Source organism: Bos javanicus, chromosome 20 (genome assembly GCF_032452875.1).
Source record: "Bos javanicus breed banteng chromosome 20, ARS-OSU_banteng_1.0, whole genome shotgun sequence".
In the NCBI taxonomy this organism is placed as follows: Eukaryota; Metazoa; Chordata; class Mammalia; order Artiodactyla; family Bovidae; genus Bos; species Bos javanicus.
Window position 1 is genome coordinate 12768095 of NC_083887.1, and position 24927 is coordinate 12793021.

The 24927-nt window shown below is 41.9% G+C and overlaps 1 protein-coding gene across 6 annotated transcripts in view; it reads right to left on the reverse strand.

Annotated features, from left to right (window-relative positions):
- Positions 1-24927, reverse strand: part of MAST4 (microtubule associated serine/threonine kinase family member 4) — a 620856-nt gene that overhangs the window by 433985 nt on the left and 161944 nt on the right. For all 6 annotated transcript variants that reach the window (XM_061393377.1, XM_061393375.1, XM_061393374.1 and 3 more), the window contains exon 2: positions 9707-9860. In XM_061393377.1, the coding sequence (XP_061249361.1) occupies positions 9707-9860 (154 nt within the window). The remainder of the gene's footprint in view (positions 1-9706; positions 9861-24927) is intronic.

The window sequence follows — 24927 nt, forward strand, 5'->3', positions numbered from 1 at the left end:
ACCTTACAAACCTACTTGCCTGGTTCCCACATCAAGACGGCCCCCTCTGGCCTCTCATATTCTTCCAGGTCACACCCGTTTTCTCTACTCACTTACACGGCGCGACTTCTCAAAAGAGCTATCTGCACGCTCATCAACACGTCGGCTACCCCAACATCCTTCACTGCCATTTGCTCCTAAGCTCATTCGCTCTAGGTTTTATCCACACGTCATCAAAATATGACTCTCCGCTTCTGTTACCGCACAATCCTCTCCAGACATTCCAATTTAACGTGCCTCATAGGCATGTCAGACCTAATGTAGTGAAAACTAAGTTAATCACACTCAATGTCTTTATTAAAATCCATTTCTCAGTCTCCCCTGCCTCTTGTGTAGCTGGCCTTGGAGACAACAGTTCCAGCAAGGTCCACAGTTCCTAGCACTCCCCTAATTCCAGTACTAGCCTCGAATAGCCCAGGCTTCCCTGGTGGTTCAGACCGTAAAGAATCTGTCTGCAGTGCAGGAGACCCAGGTTCAACCCCTGGGTGGGGAAGATCCCCTGGAGGAGGGAATGGCAACCCGCTCCAGTATTCCTACCTGGAGAATTCCAAGGTCAAGGAGCCTGGCAGGCTACAAAGAGTCAGAGAGCCAGATGCGACTGAGTGACTAACTCTTAGCCTTGAAATTTGTCTCTGCCTATGCAAGGGGATCTTGTTAAATGAATGGGAATGGAAATACAGTGTGTCTCTTCCAGGATGGCACTTCCAAAAAGTCAGAAAGGTTTTTCTTCTCTTTTGTTCCACTTCTACCAGCTAGAAACAGAGTATCTCAAGGCCATAACAGAAGAGACAAAGCAGAAGGTGGAAGGAATGTAGGACCCTGACTCAACAGGTGATTCCCAGGTGGCATGGTAGTAAAGAATCCACCTGCCAATGCAGGAGATGCAAAAGACATGGGTTCAATCCCTGGGCCAGGAAGATGCCCTGGAGGAGGAAATGGCAACCCACTCCAGTATCCTTGCCTGGAAAATCCCATGGACAGAGGAGCCTGGCGGGCTACAGTCCATAGGGGTTGCACAGAGTCAGACACAACTGAACAACTGAGCATGAACTCATCAAGAGGAGAGAGCTGCCTGATAACCCAAAAAACTTATATGAGCTAGAAATATATGACTACTGTGTTAAGCCCCAGAAATCCCTTGGTTTGCTTGCTGTAGCACGTGGTATTATCCTAATATACACCATTTGTACATAGGCATTCTTTCGATGGCATTACAAAGATGAAGAAATTCAGAGCACATAGGAGACTGTTCAGACGCAATACTTCCTGAATACCAAGGCTACCTGGGCTTCCCTGTGGCTCAGAGGCAACGAACTGGTTGCCAATGCAGGAGATGTGGGTTCAATCCCTGGGTCAGGAAGATCCCCTGGGGAAGGAAATGGCAACCCGCTCCAGTATTCTTGCCTGGGAAAATCCCACAGACAGAGGAGTCTGATACAGTCCATGGGGCCATGAAGAGTTGGACTGGACTTTGCAACTGACTAAACAACAACAGGAAGGCTACATACAACATAGCTATATTTTATGTAAATGTGCTTTTATCTAAAATTTCTCAGACTTGCCCACTAAGCTAAGGAGGCCTTTAGGATGAGAAACCCATTAAACCCTATACAGCACTTGGAAGAGAATATCCTTCAAGTTCATTTTATAGGAAAGAATGTTTTCTGGGATTGTATGATTTGTTTTTCCCTTCCCTCTTAAACTAAAACTCATTCTGAAATGCCTTTTTTTTTTTTTTTTAAATTTTCAGATGTTACCTTCAACTGATTTCCACCGTCCAAGCAGGAAAAGTCTCTCAGTTTCTCCCCGAGATAGAATACAATGATGCTAACGGTTTTAGGAGTTTCCATTTATACTGTCTACAAAGCTGACATCTTACTTAACGCACACATGATGCATACGCAGTTTCCTCTTGGTTTATGTTCCAAACAACCCAAGTTATGTTTTGAAAAACACAACTCTGCATAAGAGAGAGAAGCCTTCCCTCATTTTCTGCCTGTTAAGGCTGTGATACACAGACATCACAGCTGTGGAATGCAGGACTAGGATTCAGGGCAATTATCCGCACAGCAAAAAGCCAGGAGTCAAAATTCCGAGGTTCTGCCCTTCATTCTACAGCTTCCTTGCTGTGAACTGTCAGGCACATTACCACTTAGTCATGCTCTGGTTTAAGAATCTGTATAACGATTTGAATAATGCTTTTTTTCCTCATCAGGGGGCTCCAAACCTCAGTCAATGTTTACATGATGCTTCTGGGTGCCTATTTAGCAAGCTGTGGGCCATGAAGATATAAAACATCATCAGACTCAAAAAAAAAAAAAAAATGCAGGCAGTGATGGGCATGGTAAACTCTAGGTCTGTTGTTGAAATGCCAGCCCTGCGTAAAAGGTATTGGTTGCTTTTTCTTCTGATCTACTACTCAAGTCATTCAAAGCTTTAGCTGGGGAAGATAATGTCAAAAGTTCAATCAAGGGTGTCTGCATGGTAGCATTATGGCCTTACAGCTTTTTCCTTTATGTTGCTCTGTATTTTTTAAACTGTCCACAATGAACACATAATACTTTCTTAATTGAAAAATAGGTAAATGTAAATAGTCTAAAAGATGGTGTTTAAAAAGAGAGGAAGGCTAACTATGTCAGACTGAATTACTGGTGCCAATTCTTTATTTCTCCCCAACTGTGTTATATATCTGCATCTTTGCCAAGGTGTCATGGTGGGTAGGGGATGCTTCTGACCCTTGATGCAGGCCTTGATTGTGTGACTTGCTTTGGCCAATAGAAAGTTAGTAGACACGGCGCCAGAAGAGACTTCAAATCTGCTGTGCAAGTGGATATACATGTCCTTGCTCTCATCTTTTAGAAGGAGAATATAGTATTTTGGGTAGCTGCTGGTTCAAGGAAGAGGAGAGACATGCGGAGCAGATCTTGACCTAGGCTGTCCCCAGGAAGCAATCACAGCAGAGCCCAGGCTAAATCACCCAAAACTCAGCTGACCTGCAGTCATGGGAGAAAGAAAGGAACGTGTACTGTTGTTTTACAGTGAAATTTTGTGGTTATGTAGCATTATTGTTCGGAGAAGGCAATGGCACCCTACTCCAGTACTCTTGCCTGGAAAATCCCATGGACGGAGGAGCCCGGTAGGCTGCAGTCCATGGGGTCACTAGGAGTCGGACATGACTGAGCGACTTCACTTTCACTTTTCACTTTCATGCACTGGAGGAGGAAATGGCAACCCACTCCAGTGTTCTTGCCTGGAGAATCCCAGGGAGGGGGGAGCCTGGTGGGCTGCCGTCCATGGGGTCGCACAGAGTCGGACACGACTGAAGCGACTTAGCAGCAGCAGCAGCATTATTGTTGTCTACCAGAATACCACCTAATGCCACAGAAAACCTCAGGGGCAAAAGTAAGTCATGGATCGAACTGCAGTTTGAGAAAACTTTTTAGAAGATAGGAATTATTTTCCTCCCTCTCATTAAAAATGTAATTATATAATTACAATTATAGTAAGCCCTATGAAAAGATAATGAGTCCATTCAATAATGAGATTTCACATTAAAAATATATTGAGTCTTTTTCAATGTTAAAATATATTTTTTGCAACATGATTTAATGCTTATGGCTGTTTTCCACTTTATGTGTATACCATATTATGTTTCACCAATATTCTTTTGCCAGATGGCTAGATTTTAGATAGTTTGCCATTTTTATTAAGGGTGCTCTCTAAACATAACTAAGGCAAATTCCCTTATTTCCTTGTGATGAAATCTGAGGAACAGAATGGCTGGATTAAGGAATACGTAAATTTTAAAGCTTCAAATTTTATGAAGCTTTCAATGGGTGTTAATTGCCTACCTTTAATTTAATTTTCTAATTAATAAAACAGGATCTGTACAGATTGAGTCAGCTCCAGATATAAACTGAGCAAAAATTGTCCAATTAGTTGGAAAAAATTACTCCAATCAATCCTGCTGGAACATATTAAAGACCTATTGGGTATCAGCTATGCAAGGCTGGTGCCCAAGCCACAGGGTAGTGGCTACAAGCATGCACTGTGAGCCACAAAACTTGGGTTCACGTCTTGGCATCATCCTTTTCAGGATCTTGTGCAATTTACTCAACTTGTCTGTGCCTCAGTGTTCTCACCTGTAAAGTGGGGATAAGACTGCCTCCCTCATAAGAGCACAGAGATGTAAGTCAATAAATGTAATTCCCTAAACACTGTGCCTGCCACATAGTAAATCCTTCATGTTCGCTATCATTAGGGATGAATAGGTGAGGAAGACCACAGATCTTCTTCTCAACAACCTAAGAGTTTAGTGAAACTTATAAAGGACAATTGGGTAGGAAAATTTTCAAACTAGATTATCAGACTTTGTGAAAGTTAACCTTTCATAAAGTCTTCGTTTCAAAGAAAGCAGGAGAAAACTCCTAAAAGAAAACAAACCTTGGAATAAAACAAAGGTAAACAATAAGGTAAACAAAATGAAGGTAAACAGTGGGAAGGTGGCTGGTGTTTAAGCTACAGAAACTGATAGTGTAAGTATCTAATACCACAAACTTGGGATGGCAACACCAGTTTGACTTAATTTACATTTAGCAACAAGGTCTATCCCAAGGGAAGATCATATGTGATTATTTACAGTTGCCTAAAACTGAGCGGCTGAACTGAACTGAAAACTGGTGGAAACCACTTTTCTTAATGATCAGAGATGACCTTTCTTCTCTCTGCTCTACCACCTGACACAAGTACAGTACCTGACCCAAAGTAGAAACTCAGGTGATAAAGGTTTCAAACTGACGCTCCCAAGCCCAAGCTACCATCAACTGCAAAAATTCTAAATTCAGTACACTATGCACATAGCGCTAATAGCTACCATCCCTAGGCTAAGTGCTCTGAATATGTTATTTCATTAAATCCTCAACAAAGCTATCTAAAAGACCAACTAAGAATGTTTTTTCTCCATATTCTGAAATAGTTTCCAAGTGACTGTCTTTTTAAAACAGGCTGATGTTCAAGAGATTTTTTTTTCTAAAGCTCTCCCAAGGATCACTAAACATTTTTTCCCCCACTAAACATTTTTGAAAATTATCTTAGCAAAGATTTAATTACCTAAACTAATTTTATACCAAGCTAAATTACATAGATAAGACTTCCCTGGTAGCTCAGATGGTAAAGCGTCTGCCTACAATGTGGGAGACCTGGGTTCAATCCCTGGGTCAGGAAGATCCTCTGGAGAAGGATATGACAACCCACTCCATATCCTTTCCAGAACTTTTGCCTGGAAAATCCCATGGGCAGAGGAGGCTGGTAGGTTACAGTCCTTGGGGCTGCCAAGAGTTGGACACGACTGGGCGACTTCAAAAAATAAATAAGGCTAGAATTGCTGGAGCTGTTGAGATTTGTTATTTTAAAACTGGAATGAAGTTCAGTATTTTTTTGAAGCCCAAAAGCAAAATTTCATGTTTCAGGTCATATATTCATAATACTTTTGCATTATTTGAAAGTTTTAAGCAAACTGCTGTGGCAAAAATTGGAGAGAACGCTTACTCCTTCCCTCCTTTTGCTCAAAAGTAGTTTAACAAAAGTAAATTTCCTAAGTGAAATTAGTAAGCAAGGGGTGAGTCTTTTAAGTTCTGAGATTCCATCAGATCAGTTCAGTTCAGTTGCTCCGTCATGTCTGACTCTTTGTGACCCCATGAATCACAGCACGCCAGGCCTCCCTGTCCATCACCAACTCCCGGAGTTCATTCAAACTCATGTCCATCGAGTCAGTGATGCCATCCAGCCATCTCATCCTCTGTCGTCCCCTTCTCCTCCTGCCCCCAATCCCTCCCAGCATCAGGGTCTTTTCCAATGAGTCAGCTCTTCACGTGAGGTGGCCAAAGTACTGGAGTCTCAGCCTCAGTCCTTCCAATGAACACCCACAACTGATCTCCTTTAGAATGGACTGGTTGGGTCTCCTTGCAGTCCAAGGGACTCTCAAGAGTCTTCTCCAACACCACAGTTCAAAAGCATCAGTTCTTTGGCGCTCAGCTTTCTTCACAGTCCAACTCTCATATCCATACATGACCACTGGAAAAACCAGAGCCTTGACTAGATGGACCTTTGTTGGCAAAGTAATGTCTCTGCTTTTCAATATGCTATCTAGGTTGGTCATAACTTTCCTTCTAAGGAGTGTCTTTTAATTTCATGGCTGCAGTCACCATCTACAGTGATTCTGGAGCCCAAAAAAGTAAAGTCTGACACTGTTTCCCCATCTATTTCCCATGAAGTGATGGGACCAGATGCCATGATCTTAGTTTTCTGAATGTTGAGCTTTAAGCCAACTTTTTCACTCTCCTCTTTCACCTTCATCAACAGGCTTTTTAGTTCCTCTTCACTTTCTGCCATAAGGGTGGTGTCATCTGCATATCTGAGGTTATTGATATTTCTCCCAGCAATCTTGATTCCAGCTTGTGCTTCTTCCAGTCCAGCGTTTCTCATGATGTACTCTGCATAGAAGTTAAATAAGCAGGGTGACAATATACAGCCTTGACATACTCCTTTTCCTATTTGGAACCAGTCTGTTGTTCCATGTCCAGTTCTAACTGTTGCTTCCTGACCTGCATATAGGTTTCTCAAGAGGCAGGTCAAGTGGTCTGGTATTCCCATCTCTTTCAGAATTTTCCATAGTTTATTGTGGTCCACACAGCCAAAGGCTTTGGCATAGTCAATAAAGCAGAAATAGATGTTTTTCTGGAACTCTCTTGCTTTTTCCATGATCCAGCAGATGTTGGCAATTTGATCTCTGGTTCCTCTGCCTTTTCTAAAACCAACTTGAACATCTGGAGGTTCATGGTTCATGTATTGCTGAAGCCTGGCTTGGAGAATTTTGAGCATTACTTTACTAGCGTGTGAGATGAGTGCAATTGTGTGGTAGCTGAGCATTCTTTGGCATTGCCTTTCTTTGGGATTGGAATGAAAACTGACCTTTCCAGTCCTGTGGCCACTGCTGAGTTTTCCAAATTTGCTAGCATATTGAGTGCAGCACTTTCACAGCATCATCTTTCAGGATTTGAAATAGCTCAAGTGGAATTCCATCCCCTCCACTAGCTTTGTTCGTAGTGATGCTTTCTAAGGCCCACTTGACTTCACATTCCAGGATGTCTGGCTCTAGGTGAGTGACCACACCATCGTGATTATCTGGGTCATGAAGCTCTTTTTTGTACAGTTCTTCTGTGTATTCTTGCCACCTCTTCTTAATATCTTCTGCTTCTGTTAGGTCCATACCATTTCTGTCCTTTATTGAGCCCATAAGATTCCATATCCCCCCCTAAAAAACTAAGAGTTATACTAAACCTTTAGGATATCCTCCAAAAAAAAAAAAAATGTGCATTTATACAAATGAAAGCCAAGGAAAATGTCCTAATATGCATTAGAAGAACGTCAGTAAAACTCCAGTGTGAACATTTTCTTAATGTTAGTGAAGTACAGCAATGTTTTGAATTTTTTTTCCTTGGTCTGAGGTCAGCTTCACCCTCGATCCCAGCAGTGTGCCCACACTGAGTCACATGTTCTAGACTGATCATGGTATAGAAGTATTTTTGTTCCCAGAAATTTCATCTCCAAAACTGAAAATTCATAATGTTCCAAAAAACAACTCAATTTATTTTTGAGGTCATTTATGAACTGGCAGGTAAGACTGTCACTCGTAGAGAAAACTTTGTGTCAGGGTTTCAAAAACAAAGTTTCCCCCAAAATATTTATATTTAGAGGAAAAAGCACTCAGAATGAATAGAAATCTAACCTTCAGTGATTTAAAATTAAGTTTAATAACATGAACATTTATGTGGCAAGTTATTTTTTAACAACATACTTTAAGTTATTTTAATTTTAAAAATTTTAATTTATCTTTCAAGTCAACAAAAGTCATTTATAGATTTAGGGATTTTAGCTTTTCAATTAATTTATTTTAACAACACCAAAACGGGGAAAAGAAAATATGGGTGAAAGGTCTGAACAGGCACTTCTCCAAAGGAAAAATACGAATGTCCAATCAGCACATGAAAAGATGTTTGACATCACTTAGTCATCAAGAAAATACAAATTAAAACCAGAATGCGATAGAACTACTTTCCAACTAAAATGGCTAAAATTAAAAAGCCTAGCAATACCACAGGTGGTTAAGAATGCAGAGTAATTAGCTCAGTTGGTGGTGGTGGCAAAGTAAAAATAAATCATTTTGGAAACAGTTTGGCAGTTTCTTATAAAATTCAACATATGTACTGATACAACTAATAACATGGCGTGAGAGCATCCTCAGTCACTTCAGTCATGTCTGACTCTTTGCAACCCTATGGACTATCGCCCACCAGGCTCCTCTGTCCACGGGATTCTCCAAGCAAGAATACTGGAGAGGGTTACCATTTCTTTTTCCACTAACAACATGGATGAATGTTAAAAACACACTGAGCAAAAGCAGACAGACACAAAAAAACATGTACCACATGATTCCATTAATATGGACAAAAGCAAAGATAGAGTGGCCTGGGCCCAGGGAAGGGATGCAGGGAACGTTTTATATCTTGATTTTGGTTGTAGTTCCAAAATCAAGATATTTTGGTATATAAATTTGCTAAACCCATCCACTGGAGAAGGCAATGGCACCCCACTCCAGTACTCTTGCCTGGAAACTCCATGGACAGAGGAGCCTGGTAGGCTGCAGTTCATGGGGTTGCGAAGAGTCGGACACGACTGAGCGACTTCACTTTCACTTTTTACTTTTATGCATTGGAGAAGGAAATGGCAACCCACTCCAGTATTCTTGCCTTGAGAATCCCAGGGACAGAGGAGCCTGGTGGGCTGCTGTCTATGAGGTCGCACAGAATCGGACACGACTGAAGCGACTTAGCAGCAGCAGCAAACCCATCCACATGTGCACTTAGAATGAATACATCTTATATGTAAATTACACTTCAGTAAAATTTACTAATCTAATCATCAATTTAACTGCTCTCTGAATTAGATTCGATTTTACCACATCTTTGGAGGGGCAGGCACCCCCTCAAGGGGTTGATGCTCACACATGGAACTCTGCTGTCATTGGGGACCCTCTACACTCGTCTCTACCTATCCACAGGGATTGGTTCCAGGGCTCCCACAGATACTCAAGTCCACAGATGCTCAAGTCCCTTATATAAAATGGCATAGTATTTGTTTATCAACCATGTGCATCCTACTGGATAATGTAAGCCACATTTAGGTTACTCATAATACCTGATACAATGTAAATGTAAATAGTCCTCAGCAGACAGCAAACTCAAGTTTTGCTTTAGGGAACTTTCTAGAATTTTACATATACATATATATATATATATATATATTTCATCTGCAGGTGGTTGAATCTGTGGGTTCAGAACCCATGGATATGGAGGGCTGACTGTACTAGAAAGTCGTTTAGTTGTTCAGTCCTGCCCAACTCTCTGCCAGGCTGCTCTATCCATGGGATTCTCCAGCCAAGAATCCTAGAGTGGGTTGCCATTCCCTTTTCCAGGGAATCTTCCTGATCCAAGGATCAAACCTGGGTCTCCCACATTTCAGGCAGATTCTTTACCATCTGAGCCACCAGGGAAGCCCGTACTGTCTAAACACAATTTCATCTGTTAAGCAGGCCACTCACACAACTCACCAGTCAGAGCACCTCCCAGGCTCCCCCGTCGCAGCTGTCTTCCATCCTCACTCAGCTGTCTTTTAAACTTCAGCGACTTTCCAGGGGCAGGAGCCACGTCTGGGTTGCTGCATTTCCGAAATGGCATAGGTGGAGGGGATAATATGTGATCAAGCTGCAGAGAGAAGGACAGTGGCATCACTTGCTGGGGATACTTTCAACCTCAATGAAAGACCCCAGCTGCAGGCACACTTCCTTCCTTCTTTTTCTTCTCTAAATCCCTCTCTCCCAACCCTGGTTTAGAGACTCCAGGCTCCACTGTTGAGTCTTCCCTCTGAAAGAGTATCTGGCTGGCTGCACAATCTCTACCAGAGTGTTTTTCAAGCTGCGGGCCATGGTATATTAGTGGATTATGAAATGAAGTTAGTAGTTTGTGACTAGTATTTTTTAGTGCAACATAATAGAAATGATCAGAGTTCAAGGAAGGAAGGAAAAGAATTGTTACATGAACTGTATACATTAAACATGGGTGTGTGTGTATCCAGAGTCATTATGTAAAATATGTACTTCCATGTGCCAAGGACTGAATGCTGAAGCTCCAATATTTTGGCCACCTGATGCGAAGAACTGACTCACAGAAAGAGACCCTGATGCTGGGAAAGATTGAAGGCAGGAGGAGAAGAGGACAATAGAGAAAGAAATGGTTGGATGGCATCCCTGACTCAATGGACATGAGTTTGACCAAACTCTAGGAGATAGTGAAGGACAGGGAAGTCTGGCATGCTGCAGTCCAGGGAGTCACAAAGAGCTGGACATGGCTTAGTGATTGATCAACAACAACATGGGCCATGATCCCCCATAAAAAATGAAGAATATTGCTCTGATGATTCTAGGGTTAATCCATAGATCACTTCTCTGGTTGTTCACCAAAAAAAAAAAAAAAAAAAAAATTCACAAGCTTTTGGTGCTCACAAATATATGTAGGGAAGGGAAATTTCTAAGCACCACAGCCCTTAGCAGAAATCAATACATCCCTATATCACTTTATAACTTCTTAAAAGAAAATCTGTCACAAGAGTCAGAGAAACCAAAGGCACTTCAAAAGACAGCTTTCTACAAAAGAATCCCTTGTGTCATGAAACTTATTTCAAGATCTGTCCTGCTTTCACAAGGAAACCTTTCATACTTGAATAGTGAGTGCCCTGTGTTTTTAAATGGTTTCCTCCAAGTAAGTACACAAGCATGTATATGTGTCTGGATAGTTATTAAAGACAAAAATATTCCTGAGCACTAAATATTCCTGAGTCCCATATTCTCAGCAAGTTATTAAGAAGGAACATGAATTACAAAAAATATTCACAGATACCCCAACCACCACAGAAAGGAATCAACTTCACAGAAATTTAAAAACAACAAAGAGTTGGGGAGCATTGCTCAAAGCCAGGCATTCTAAGGGCCTCTTCATGAAGATGGGGAAGGATACAAGGCTTTTGGAAGCTTCCTGATGGGAGAGACTGGCTGAGGGGGAAACTGGGTCTTGTTCTGATGGGCGGGGCCATGCTCAGTCAATATTTAATCCAATTTTCTGTTGATGGGCAGGGCTGTGTTTCCTCCCTGTTGTTTGACCTGAGGCCAAACTATGGTGAAGGTAATGAAGATAATGGTTCAGTTCAGTTCATTTCAGTTCAGTCACTCAGTTGTGTCCTACTCTTTGTGACCCCATGAATCTCAGCACGCCAGGCCTCCCTGTCCATCACCAACTCCCAGAGTTCGCCCAGACTCACATCCATCGACTCAGTGATGCCATCCAGTCATCTCATCCTCTGTCGTCCCCTTCTCCTCCTGCCTCCAATCCCTCCCAGCATCAGGGTCTTTTCCAATGAGTCAACTCTTCGCATCAGGTGGCCAAAGTACTGGAGTTTCAGCTTTAGCATCATTCCTTCCAAACAAATCCCAGGGCTGATCTCCTTCAGAATGGACTGGTTGGATCTCCTTGCAGTCCAAGAGACTCTCAAGAGTCTTCTCCAACACCACAGTTCAAAAGCATCAATTCTTCGGCGCTTAGCTTTCTTCACAGTCCAACTCTCACATCCATACATGACCACAGGAAAAACCATAGCCTTGACTAGACGGACCTTTGTTGGCAAAGTAATGTCTCTGCTTTTCAATATGCTATCTAGGTTGGTCACAACTTTTCTTCCAAGGAGCAAGTGTCTTTTAATTTCATGGCTGCAGTCACCATCTGCAGTGATTTTAGAGCCCCAAAAAATAAAGTCTGACACTGTTTCCCCATCTATTTGCCATGAAGTGATGGGACCGGATGCCATGATCTTCATTTTTTGAATGTTGAGCTTTAAGACTACTTTTTCACTCTCCTCTTTCACCTTCATCAACAGGCTTTTTAGTTCCTCTTCACTTTCTGCCATAAGGGTGGTGTCATCTGCATATCTGAGGTTATAGATATTTCTCCTGGCAATCTTGATTCCAGCCCAGCATTTCTCATGATGTACTCTGCATATAGGTTAAATAAACAGGGTGACAATATACAGCCTTGACGTACTCCTTTTCCTATTTGGAACCAGTCTGTTGTTCCATGTCCAGTTCTAACTGTTGCTTCCTGACCTGCATACAGATTTCTCAAGAGGTACGTCAGGTGGTCTGGTATTCCCATCTCTTTCAGAATTTTCCACAGTTTATTGTGATCCACGCAGTCAAAGGCTTTGGCATAGTCAATAAAGCAGAAATAGATAATGGTGACCTCCTTCAAAAGGTTCCATGCACACACTGCTGCGCTCTGTACCTCGGACCCTGCAACAGGCCACCGCCAACCCACGCATCTGCTGGAGACTCCTGGACACTCACGGGCAAGTCTGGGTCAGTCTCTTGTGGGGCCACAATTATGAAATTAAAAGATGCTTGCTCCTTGGAAGGAAAGCTATAATCAACCTAGACAGCATATTAAAAAGCAGAGACATTACTTTGCCAACAAAGGTCCGTCTAGTCAAAGCTATGGTTTTTGCAGTAGTCATGTATGGATGTGAGAGCTGGACAATAAAGAAAGCTGAGCCCTAAAGAACTGATGATTTTTAATTATGGTGTTGGAGAAGACTCTTGAGAGTCCCTTGGACTGCAAAGGAGATCCAACCAGTCCATCCTAAAGGAAATCAGTCCAGAATATTCACTGGAAGGACTGATGCTGAAGCTGAAACTCCAATACTTTGGCCACCTGATGTGAAGAACTGACTCACTAGAGAAGACCCTGATGCTGGGAAAAAATGAAGGCAGAAGGAGAAGAGGCCAACAGATGATGAGATGGTTGGATGGCATCACAGACTTGATGGACATGAGTTTGAGCAAGCTCCAGGAGATGGTGATGGACAGGGAAGCCTGGTGTGCTACAGTCCATGGGGTTGCAAAAAATTGGACACGACTGAGCAACTGAACTGAACTCACTAAGATATGTCTTGTTTACTTGGGTAGAAAGAAGGTCATCTGCTTATACCTGTCAGAGTTTTTTCAGATTAAGACTCTCATGGATGTATTCATAGGAAAAATAAATCAGGGATGAAATCATCTGTGAAGTCACTGGACTATGTCAAGTCATAGTCTGTGTCTGACTATGCAATGCAGCATATTCAAAACCATGGCAAAAGAGAAAACTGACCTTGCCTATGAGTTACTCCTCTCAAGCTGGTTGAGATGAAGTCAATTCAGTTCATTTCAGTTCAATCACTCGGTTGTGTCTGACTCTTTGAGACCCCATGGACTGCAGCATGCCAGGCTTCCCTGTCTATCGCCAACTTCTTAAGTTTACTCAAACTCATGTTGATTGAGTCAGTGATGCCATGCAACCATAGATTATGCTTGCTCAACTATTACATGATGTCAACTCTCCCCCAAGCTCAGCTGTACTCACTGATAACACAGAACAACTGGATTTCAAGCACCTGTCAATAAGTACCATCTGAAATTCACTGCCAGTCAGTGTTTTGGTGCATTTCATTGCTACCTAGTAGTTCAGTGAGAGGTCCTCAAGCTAGCGGTGCACCCACTCCAGGATCTGCCCTGACCAGCAGGGAAAAGGAATTACAGACTGTATTTCTGGAAATACTTGTTACTTTAATGTTCATTTCATCGGTGTCCTACTTTGGAGGGCCTCCAAGGACAATCCAATTTCTGTCTAGTCTTAGACACTTTGCCCTTAAACCTTATGGATGATGAAATGTAGCAAGGGCACCTTGGACAGTAACACGTCAGCTACTAGAAAATGCAGAACCCACTCTGAGTTCCAAATGCAGTCAGTCCATTACACAATGCAGAGGTTGATTCTGCCTCCTTCTTAGCTCCATTTGTAGCCTCATCCCGGTTGTTTTTTCTTTTTTCTGCCAATATTTTGGGGAAATTTAAGAAAATCTACAACAACAGAAAAGTTTAATACAATGAACACCATATTCCCTTGACAAGTGGTGAATTGCTGACCTTGTTCTCCCTCTCTCTCTTTCTCTTTAATGCACCAATCCCACAGCAGAGTTAGTTCCAGACATGGTGAATTTCTACCCCTCAATACTTCAGTCTACCTCTTCTAAGAACAGAAGAGGCATTCTCGTAAATTCTCTTGCCTTGTATTGTATGTATTCTTCTGTCGCGAGTCTTTCCTTTTCTAAGGGAAGTTTAAATGCTAGGAATAAGACAAAATATCATGTAGACTTAATATTAACAAATCTGCTTTTACACTGAAAGCAAAGCTTGCAGCCACAAGGTGGCAATGCGTCATAGACATTCAACAAAATGCTCCATAATCCCTACTCTTTGTGTAAATGCACCAGTAACCCCTCAGAATAACCAAGAAAGTTAGGGTTCCTCCCATTTTGTCATTTTCTCTTAATTACTAGTGGCAGTTGCATAAAATACACATACTTTTTGTTTAAGGTTCATCAACTTCTGCTACGTATTTTTCACCTGAAGTTAAATTTTTCAGCTTGCGGAATTATAATTAATTTCTGTGGGGAAGACTGTTATATCGCCAATTAACAGAGGGTGAAAAAATAGCAGAGGAAAGAAGATAATTCCTAAGGAGGAATTATGTGATTTCCTTACATGTTTCCAACAAAGCCATAAAAGACATGAAAAAATGTAGAAGAAAGAGAAGGAAATCAAGGAGAAAGTGTAGGCAAATAAAATCCATTTCATCACGTATAGAATCATAAGCTATTAGTCCCTAAGCCTAAGTTTTTCATCAGAATCACAACCCCAAGAGGAGGGTATTATTTTTTAAATCTGGCAAAATCTAGGTGGTGAATGGTGAGTGCCACAAATGTTTCCAACACAGTATAAGCAGAAAAACCTATAAGCATTGTGCCATATTCCAGGATCCCATTTCCTTCCTCACCTCAAATCACACTCCCAACAGGGCTCTCTCTAAATACATCGTTTTTCCAAACTTGCTGTGCTGTCAGTGGCTCTACTTTTCTTTCTACAATTAGTCAAAGCTTCTCAAAACAGTCCACTACAGCCTTGCAATATATTTTTCATTTTTGTCCTGTTTCAAACACTCATGATCCCTTTAAAAACAATTCATCAGACCCTGGAGCTTATGGCAGACACTCAACATATCACTTTGGACATTGCCCTCTGAATGATTTCAGTTTAATGTTTTCCAAACTCACAAAAGTCCCCATACTACAAGGAATTCAACTGAAAACAGAGGGTGTCTTTTCAACTTTCACGCATGTTCAAGGACATCTAAGCCTGCACTTGTCACACTTGCTCCAAACATTTCTAATTTCCCTCTCCAAGTAGTCAGTAGACTCCTAGAAAGCCAGCCCCTTCTTTCCTGTCACATACTCACCTAAGACACTGCTAGCCACAAAGTATCCTGGATTGAAACGCATTCTCCAGGAACAGGCTCCATTCATCTGTCAAGGGACACTTGGGTTGCTTCCATGTTTTGGCTATTGTAAACAGTGCTGCCATGAACACTGGGGTGCGTGTATCTTTTCCATTTAAGAGTATTTTTCTTTTCTGTATAATGGCCAAGGAGTAGGATTGCTGGATCATATGATAACTATTTGTTTTTTTAAGGAATCTCCGTACTGTTTCTCATAGTAGCTACACTAATGTACATTCCACCCAGGAATGTAGGAAGCCTTTTTTTCCACACCTTCTCCAGGACTTATATTATTTGTAGTCTTTTTGATGATGGCCATTCTGACTGTATCTATGAGATGTATCTATGAGATGATAGACACTTGTAGTTTTGATTTGCATTTCAGCAATAATTTTGCTAATCGTTTATCATGGGACACAGGTAAGTGTTTTAGAGAACAAATACACAACTACTCTAAGTCTGATACAGACTTGGGGTAAAGTTTCCAAAATTACCAGTCCTGTAGAAGCACTAATCACCAGAAATCCACATCAGTTTTTTATATTGATCATCCCCACCCATTGCTTGCTGTTTTACAAGTATTAGGCTGAGTAAAACACAAGAGTCCACCACAATTACACTATGGTTACTGCCATCAGGAAAGATGAATTAAAGGCAAATTATTTATAAGATTCTGTCTTACCACTTCGTTTAGTGTCTCTGCCATCACCATCACCACCACCTCCAAACATAAACCACGGATTTATTCTCCTATGGCTATATACCATAGTTTTTTATCCATTTCTTTCTCAAAAGGCACATTACAACTTTTGATGAACATTGAACTTGCAGCCTTCTTAATTGACAATTTTCTCCAAACTCATCTCCGGACACTTTCCTGCCCAAACATATGGGATATCTCATTTACACATGTTCACATAACCATCATTATTTGGAAACTAAAGAGATTTTTCCAACTTCGGTAAATGGCAATCCTTTTGTCTAGCTTCTTAAGTCACAAACCTTACACTTGCTCTAAACTTCTCTTTCTTACTCCATAGCCAATGAGCAAATCCCCTAGCTCAACCTCTGAAATATATCCAGAACCCAATCACGTCACCATTTCTACTCCTGCCACACCTATCTCTGCCTTTCAGATCTCTCTTGTGATAGCCTCCCAATAACTCTCTGCTTCCATCCTACTCTCGGCACAGCAGCCAGTGACCCTTGTAAAACGTAAGCCAGATGCTCCAGATCCTCTTCTTGGAGTCCTCCCCTGACTTCCCCTCTACCCAGAACAAAATCCTAAGTCTTGACAATGACCTACAAGGTCCTGACACCTCTCCCCTTATCACTCTGCTCCCAGCTCCTACCCCTCCACTCACTCCACTTCCTTTCTGTTGCTGGACCTGAAAAGCCCCAGACATCTTTCCATTCATGACCTTTACACCTATCACCTCCTATATCTGGGATGCACTGCAGATACTAGCTACCATGCTCCCCCACATACTCCAGGTCTCTATTCAAAAGTTACTCTTTTTTTTTTTTTTTGCAGGGGGAAGGTTTTCTAATTGCCCTATGTAAATGTGTTACTGAACGCAAATTTGAATGCCCCATGTATGGTGAAGTCAAACAAATTGAAACATCAGAGTTTGGAGCAGAGAGAGGTTTATTGCAGGGCCAAGCAAGGAGAATGGGTGGCTTGTGTTCAAAAAACCCAAACTCACTGAAGAGTTTCAGCAAAGCATTTTTAAAGAGAAGATGAGGGAGGGGCATCCCAGGGTTTATCATCAGCCCGTGCACAAGTCTCTGACTGGTTGATGATGATCAATCCTTAGGCAGCAGAAGGTTGGGGGCTAGGTGCTCATGATCATTAAGCAAGAATTTCTTCCATTTCCTGCAGAAAAACTCAGGAATATACATGAGATACTATCTAGGTGGGGCTTCCCTGGTGGCTCAGTGGTAAAGAATCCACCTGCAATGCAGGAGATGTGAGTTCAACCCCTGGGTCAGGAAGATACCCTGGAGAAGGAAATGGCAACCCATTCCAGTATTCTTGCCTAGAAAACCTCATGGACAGAGGAGCTGGCAGGCTACAGTCCATAGGGTCACAAAAAAGTCAGACACAACTAAAGCAACTGAGCATACTATATAGGTACTTCAGAGAGAAGCTAAAGCAGAGAATATGGGGGAGATGTCTATCCCAGGAAGGCCCCATAGGGTTCTGTCCCAGGAAAGTCCCATAGGATCTTGCTTGGTTACAAAAGGACATGCCCACCACTTTTTTCCCTTTTCAATTTTTCCTCCATAGCATCTATTGCCACATGGCATGTTAGATCTCTCATATTTATTCTTCTTCTTCTCCCACTCGAAAGTAAGTTACATGAAATTATATACTACTCTTTTGTCCTCTCTTTGTCCACTGTTCTACATAAAAGGCATCTTGTCAATATTGGTTGAAGGAACAAATTGCAAATCTCTCAAATTGCAAAAAAACAAATTAAATTTGGTTTAAACAACAACAATGAAAACATACACAATAAAGGGTTTCAATTACTTGAAAAAAAAAATAGAATCAGCTTCGAATATTAAATGTTACTCAATGTGAAAATACTAAAGGGAGTCTCTAACATTTTGAATTTTGACAAAGTTGAACACTATATGCATGAAAAAGACCCTTAGGTTTAAGCAAATGGCATCTTGAAAAGAATCTTTTCTAAATACAAACTAATATGCTACTTTTTGAGCACTGCTACCTCTGAAGGTAATTCCTAATAATGAATTAGTAGACCTGTTAACTCTATCCTAACTAGCAAAAACATCTATTTTATTGACTATGCCAAAGCCTTTGACTGTGTGGATCACAATAAACTGTGGAAAATTCTGAAAGAGATGGGAATACCAGACCACCTGACCTACCTCTTGAGAAATCTGTATGCAGGTCAGGAAGCAACAGTTAGAACTGGACATGGAACAACAGACTGGTTCCAAATAGGAAAAGGAGTATGTCAAGGCTGTATACTGTCACACTGCTTATTTAACTTATATGCAGAGTATATCATGAGAAACTCTGGGCTGGAAGAAGCACAAGCTGAAATCAAGATTGCCAGAAGAAATAGCAATAACCTCAGATATGCAGATGACACCACCCTTATGGCAGAAAGTGAAGAGGAACTAAAAAGCCTGTTGATGAAGGTGAAAGAGGAGAGTGAAAAAGTTGGCTTAAAGCTCAACATTCAGAAAATGAAGATCATGGCATCTGGTCCCATCACTTCATGGGAAATAGATGGGGAAACAGTGGAAACAGTGTCAGACTTTATTTGGGGGGCTCCAAAATCACTGCAGATGGTGATTGCAGCCATGCAATTAAAAGACACTTACTCCTTGGAAGGAAAGTTATGACCAACCTAGATAGCATATTGAAAAGCAGAGACATTACCTTGCCAACAAAGGTCTGTCTAGTCAAGGCTATGGTTTTTCCAGTGGTCATGTATGGATGTGAGAGTTGGACTGTGAAGAAAGCTAAGCACTGAAGAATTGATGCTTTTGAACTGTGGTGTTGGAGAAGACTCTTGCGAGTTCCTTGGACTGCAAGGAGATCCAACCAGTCCATTCTAAAGGAGATCAGTCCTGGGTGTTCTTTGGAAGGAATGATGCTAAAGCTGAAACTCCAGTACTTTGGCCACCTGATGCGAAGAGTTGACTCATTGGAAAAGACTCTGATGCTGGGAGGAATTGAGGGCAGGAGAAGGGGACGACAGAGGATGAGATGGCTGGATGGCATCACTGACTCGATGGACGTGTTTGGGTGAACTCCGGGAGTTGGTGATGGACAGGGAGGCCTGGCATGCTGCAATTCATGGGGTCGCAGGGAGTCGGACACGACTGAGCGACTGAACTGAACTAGCATATCACTTGTGTCTATCAGTTCCTCCTTTTGGTAATTCCTCATTGATTCTCAAGATGTGGGACCTGTATTTTAAAGACCCATCCAGAATGCATGTGTCCTGAGGCCAAAATTCACTAGTTCAAAGGGATCACTGATGTCAACTGCATACATAATGGATGGGATTTCACAGTAAAGAAAGAGTGACTAGTAACATGGGGTTATGAAGACACTGTTCACTTATTCTGTTTCTTGATTTTAAATATTCTACGAAACCATAGATATGAAAATAAATGAATAATTGTACCACTGCATAGACTATGCTTGTAATCTTAATTAACTGCTCTGTTGCTTCCATCCAGAAAGGAATCAAACTAAAAACCTGAAATGACTTTATTGCAAAATTTGGCTTTATTTACATTTAAACCAAAGCCTATAAACAACATTTTAAAATTTGATAAGGTTCTATAGCTAAGACAGTCATTGTTGTTTTCATACTAATTCCTCAGCATCTAGGAATGCTAATACTTGCTATCCTATTTAGGACATTTAACTATTACTACGCTTGTTTCCTCATCTACAAAATGTTAATAGGAATACTACCTATCTCCTGAGGTGGTTATGAAGTTTAAAAGAATTCATATATGCACTTAAAACAATTTAGCTGTGCTGGTTATTAACATCCCCGTGTAGGAAGTCACTTCATTCGGAAACATCTCTGCATGTGCGCTTCATCATAAATGGTTTGCAAGGAAATTAAACTGATTACAGTTTTACTGAGTTGTCTTTTCTTTTTCTTTATGACTCAAATGAGAACTTGGTTTGAATGAACCACTTTAAAATTTTTTCAGGCCAAAAAAGAAATAACTAGATAAATAAATAAAAATCATTTCAAGCTGTAATTTTCATGCTGGGCCCTAGAGCACAACTCCTGGGTCTTGATCATGAGGTTCTCAGCATGTGAGAAGTGAGAAGCCTACTCCAAATTTGAATTCTCAGGCACAGAATCCCACTGGCATGCTACTTAACTCCTCTCTGAAGAGTGGACCTCGTGGACCTCAGAGATAGTTAGGATGCAGAGGGAAGATGGATGCAAAGGACTTGACAGAGTGCTTGGCACATGTAAGCGCTAAGTAATAATACACAACCTCCCTTCCCCAGCATCCTGAATTCTCACTACAGATTGAGTTAGACACTGAGAGAGCTACAATCTTGGACCACATTTTTCTGGGGCCCATTGAACTGAATTTGCTGGCATTCATTTTGGATTGTGCCACCCAGAATGCATGCTTCCATTTAATAATATTGTAAGAAACAGCCCTCTGTAAATCCCGCCACTTTGTTCTATAAACATAACAGCCTATATTGAACAGTATCCTCCTTGTCAAGTCCTTGTCAAGACTCATCGCTATGAAAATATTAAGAAGCTGTGTACCAGATATTCCTCTGGGCACAAGAGTGGATAGAAAAGGGAAAAATTCCTGCCCACTAGGAGCTTCATTCCAGTTGGAGAGACAGAGCCCAGGAGAAAATGCTGTCAGTTCTCTGCACTAGAAACCATTCTGCTTCTGCTGGGCTATGGTCTTATTTTATCCTAGGAAGCCCACGAACCATAAAACGAATCATGTTCCTCTAACTCAGCCACTAGAAAGCACAGGGTAAAGCTGGCAGTCCATCATCAGCAAGTGTGGCTGTCCAGTTTCTATCAAGATGTCATGGGTCTGGTTGCTGCATAACCGCACTGGATTTCACCTTACCCTCTGCTGGACTGAATGCTTGTGTCCCCACTGCAGATTCGTATGTCGACCCCTAACCCCTCAAAGTGATTGTATTTGGAGGTAGGACCTCTGGGATGTGACTGGCTCATGAGGGCAGAGTTGTCACAAACAGGAAATCCCACAGAGTTCCCTTGCCCCTTCTACCATGTGACAACATAGCTAGAAGGGGGTGTGACTATGAATTAGGAAACAGGCTCTCATCAGACTGTGGCTGTGATCTCATCTGCCAGTGGCTCCATCTTGGACTTCTCACCCTCCAGAACTATGAGAAATACATTCTGCTTTTAAGGTACCCAGTCTATGTCTATGGTATTTTGTTACAGTGGTTCAAACTAAGACACTCTCTACACCAGTGGTCTCAAGTCATGGTAATCTTGCCGCCTGGGGGACATTTGGCAATGTCCGTCTGGAACCATTTTTGGTTTGTCCAACATAAAGCGGGCAGGGCATGTGCTGGGATCTACTGGCCAGAGACCAGGCATGCTGCTAAACACTCTGAAAGGCACAGGACAACCCCCAACAACAGGGTTATTTCCGCACAAAACATCCATAATACCGCTGGTAAGACACTGCTCTACACTTGCTTTCGTCTGTCTTCATCTATTTTCAAGTTACTCATCTTGCTGAGTTATGTGTTACTGTAGGTCATCTTAAAACCTTCTGAGAACAAGAGTGCAGCAGGCAAAAAACAGAGAGCATAGATAGGATCTGACCGAGAACTGTTCATGTCAACAAAATTTGTTAAGCAAACCATTTCCTGAGCTACATGAATTTACCCAACCTATTTAGCTGTTCATTGCATTTCACTTTCTCAATGAACATGCATGTTTTGAAAGCTACTTCAATAGAACATATTTAAACTGAAAGATGTACTAGATACCAATATCGTTTTCCATCTTCAGTTTTGTAATTAATTCTTTGAATCACAAACTTCAATTAGCAATATAAAAGTGTTTTAGAAACATCCTAACATACGTTAGTAGATCAAACTACGATGGCATTCACCTAAACAGAGCTGCACCACTGGTTCCATCTCTTAAGAGAATTGATTTTCTTTCTTCCCTCCCGAGAGAAATATGTAAATTAGCACTTTGATACCACAATCTCGCTGTTGTCTGTCAACTCAACTTCAAGAAAGTTAATTCCTTTGCTTATGAACATCCCCCCGCCCCCTACACACACCGCCAGCAGTATCATCAGTCCCAAGGACAAAGCACCACACAGCAGGCACTTAATTGTGATCTGAACATGAAGCAATAAATTCAACTGTCTACAGATGAAAAAACAGTTAATATTATATTACAGGTTTTTGCAACATAGCACTTTTCTTAGTTTAGAAATGACAACACTAGAGAAGTACAAGGAATATACTGATTTGACTTTGCATACACATCACCTATTTTTCTGTCTCTTTAATATTCAGGGTATGTCCTTGGCCTTTAGTTAGGGATCTGATCTATGCCTGAAGTTGTTTACGTATCTGAAGACATTGAATTCCCCTGGTACCATAGTGTCCCCACCAGCAATATAACTAAAGATTCTGACCGCAGTTAACAAAGGAGGCAGAGAATATTCTCCTCACCAGTCATCCTCTCTGCATTTAAATTCAAAGGGAAAGTCCCCACAAGGCCACAAAACTTGACATTCTGCGCCTACTTCCCCTCTGGTAAAGACAGTAGACTCCCAGGCAGGTTGTAGTATTACGCCCACTTTACTAATGGGCAAACACATTGGGAAAGAGTAACCCCTGCAAAGTTATCAGCTCAGGAGGTACAAAAGGCATCAAGCTCAAGATTCCTAACTCCAAAGCCCATGTTGCTTCCACTGTTTCAAACAGCCTCCTTAAGAGGGGTCACTGCCACGGAGCACGTGGAGCCCCAGAAAGTTAACTTTCATTTCCTCTTCCATCCCTGCTCTGGGAAAGCTCCCCAGAGGAAACGGAGTCTTACACCCTGGTGTCAATCAGTGAATGACCTAGTTCAGTCCTAACTGGCCGTTGACAGAAGCAGTTTCTAGGATTTCTTAGCCGAAATCCTCAAGTCAAAATTACAGAATTACAAAATAAAATCACCCGTAGTCTAATTCCTAGCTTTTCAGAAGACAGAGGTCCAGCCAAGTCAACCACGAAGCTTCGCAGAGATAGCTGGTGCATGAATCCAGCCCAGAACGCAGATTTCTAGACCTATCATCTATTTATTACCTTTCACACCTTTCTCCCTTACCTACTCCTGCAATCCCACTGGTATCCACCACTCCATTATAATTGACTTATGTGATTTTCTATGGGTTTTGTTCATGCAGGCTTTATCAGCCAATGGTTGTTTTAACAACTTGACATTGTGCTAAGGGCTGAGGAAGGGAAACAGAATGAACACAGGCATCTTCCTGAGGGCGCTTCTACCACAGTGCAGGAGATAGACACAAAAGCAGAGTCATGAAATGACACAGGTGTGAGGGACTACAATAACCTTGAGCAGAGTTGTGGTCCAGCATCTAATTAATTTCCAGTCCTTACTGTTTTGGCTGAGGCATGCTGACATCACTTAATGCCTAAAATGCAGGAAGGGGTTGACTAGAATTTACTCACAGAGATTAGGATCTTCTCAGGGACCCTGAAGCCAGTGCAGAAAGCAGCACAGCATGGTGTGTTCAGCTGCTCAGTTGTGTCTGACTCTTTGCGACCCCATGGACTGTAGCATGCCAGGCTTCTCGTTCCATCACCAACTCCTGGAGCTTACTCAAACTCATGTCCATCAAGTCAGTGGGTGATGACATCCTGACATCCAACCATCTCATCATCTGTTGCCCCCTTCTCCTCCCACATTCAATCTTTCCCAGCATCAGGGTCTTTTCCAATGAGTTGGCTCTTCACCTCAGGTGGCCAAAGTATTGGAGTTTCAGCTTCAGCATCAGTCCCTCTAATGAATATTCAGGACTGATTTCCTTCAGGATTGACAACATTGGTAATTTTCCTTCTAGCTTGGGCTTTTCAAGCTTGTCTTTAATGGAGTACAGAAAAAAAATCTGTTTTCTAAGCAAGGTGGTCTAAGAAGGACTTATGAGAGAAATCTCTCTTTGTTGAGAAGCTGCTAACATAAGCGACCCCACGGACTGCAGCCTACCAGGCTCCTCCGTCCATGGGATGCTAGAATCCCATGGACGGAGGAGCCTGGTAGGCTGCAGTCCGTGGGGTCGCTAGAGTCGGACACGACTGAGCGACTTCCCTTTCACTTTTCACTTTCATGCATTGGAGAAGGAAATGGCAACCCACTCCAGTGTTCTTGCCTGGAGAATCCCAGGGATGGGAAAGCCTGGTGGGCTGCCGTCTATGGGGTCGCACAGAGTTGGACACAACTGAAGTGACTTAGCAGCAGCAGCAGCAGAGATAAGCATTATATAGGGGAAATACCTGAGTTTACAGGGTCTAAGACTGAGCAGGACTATTTTGTGCTATGGCAGGAGGAAAGATTTGCTTGCTGCTCCAGAGATGGAAAGAGAAAGAACATGTAAAAATGTGAGGATGGGGGAAAAGGGTGGTTAGGGAGTTTGGGATGGTCATGTACACACTGCTATAGTTAAAATGGATAACCAATAAGGAACTACTGTATGCTCATGGAACTCTGCCCACTGTTATGTGGCAGCCTGGACAGGAGGGAAGTTTGGGGAGAATGGATCCATGTATATGTATGGCTGAATCCTTTCACTGTTCACC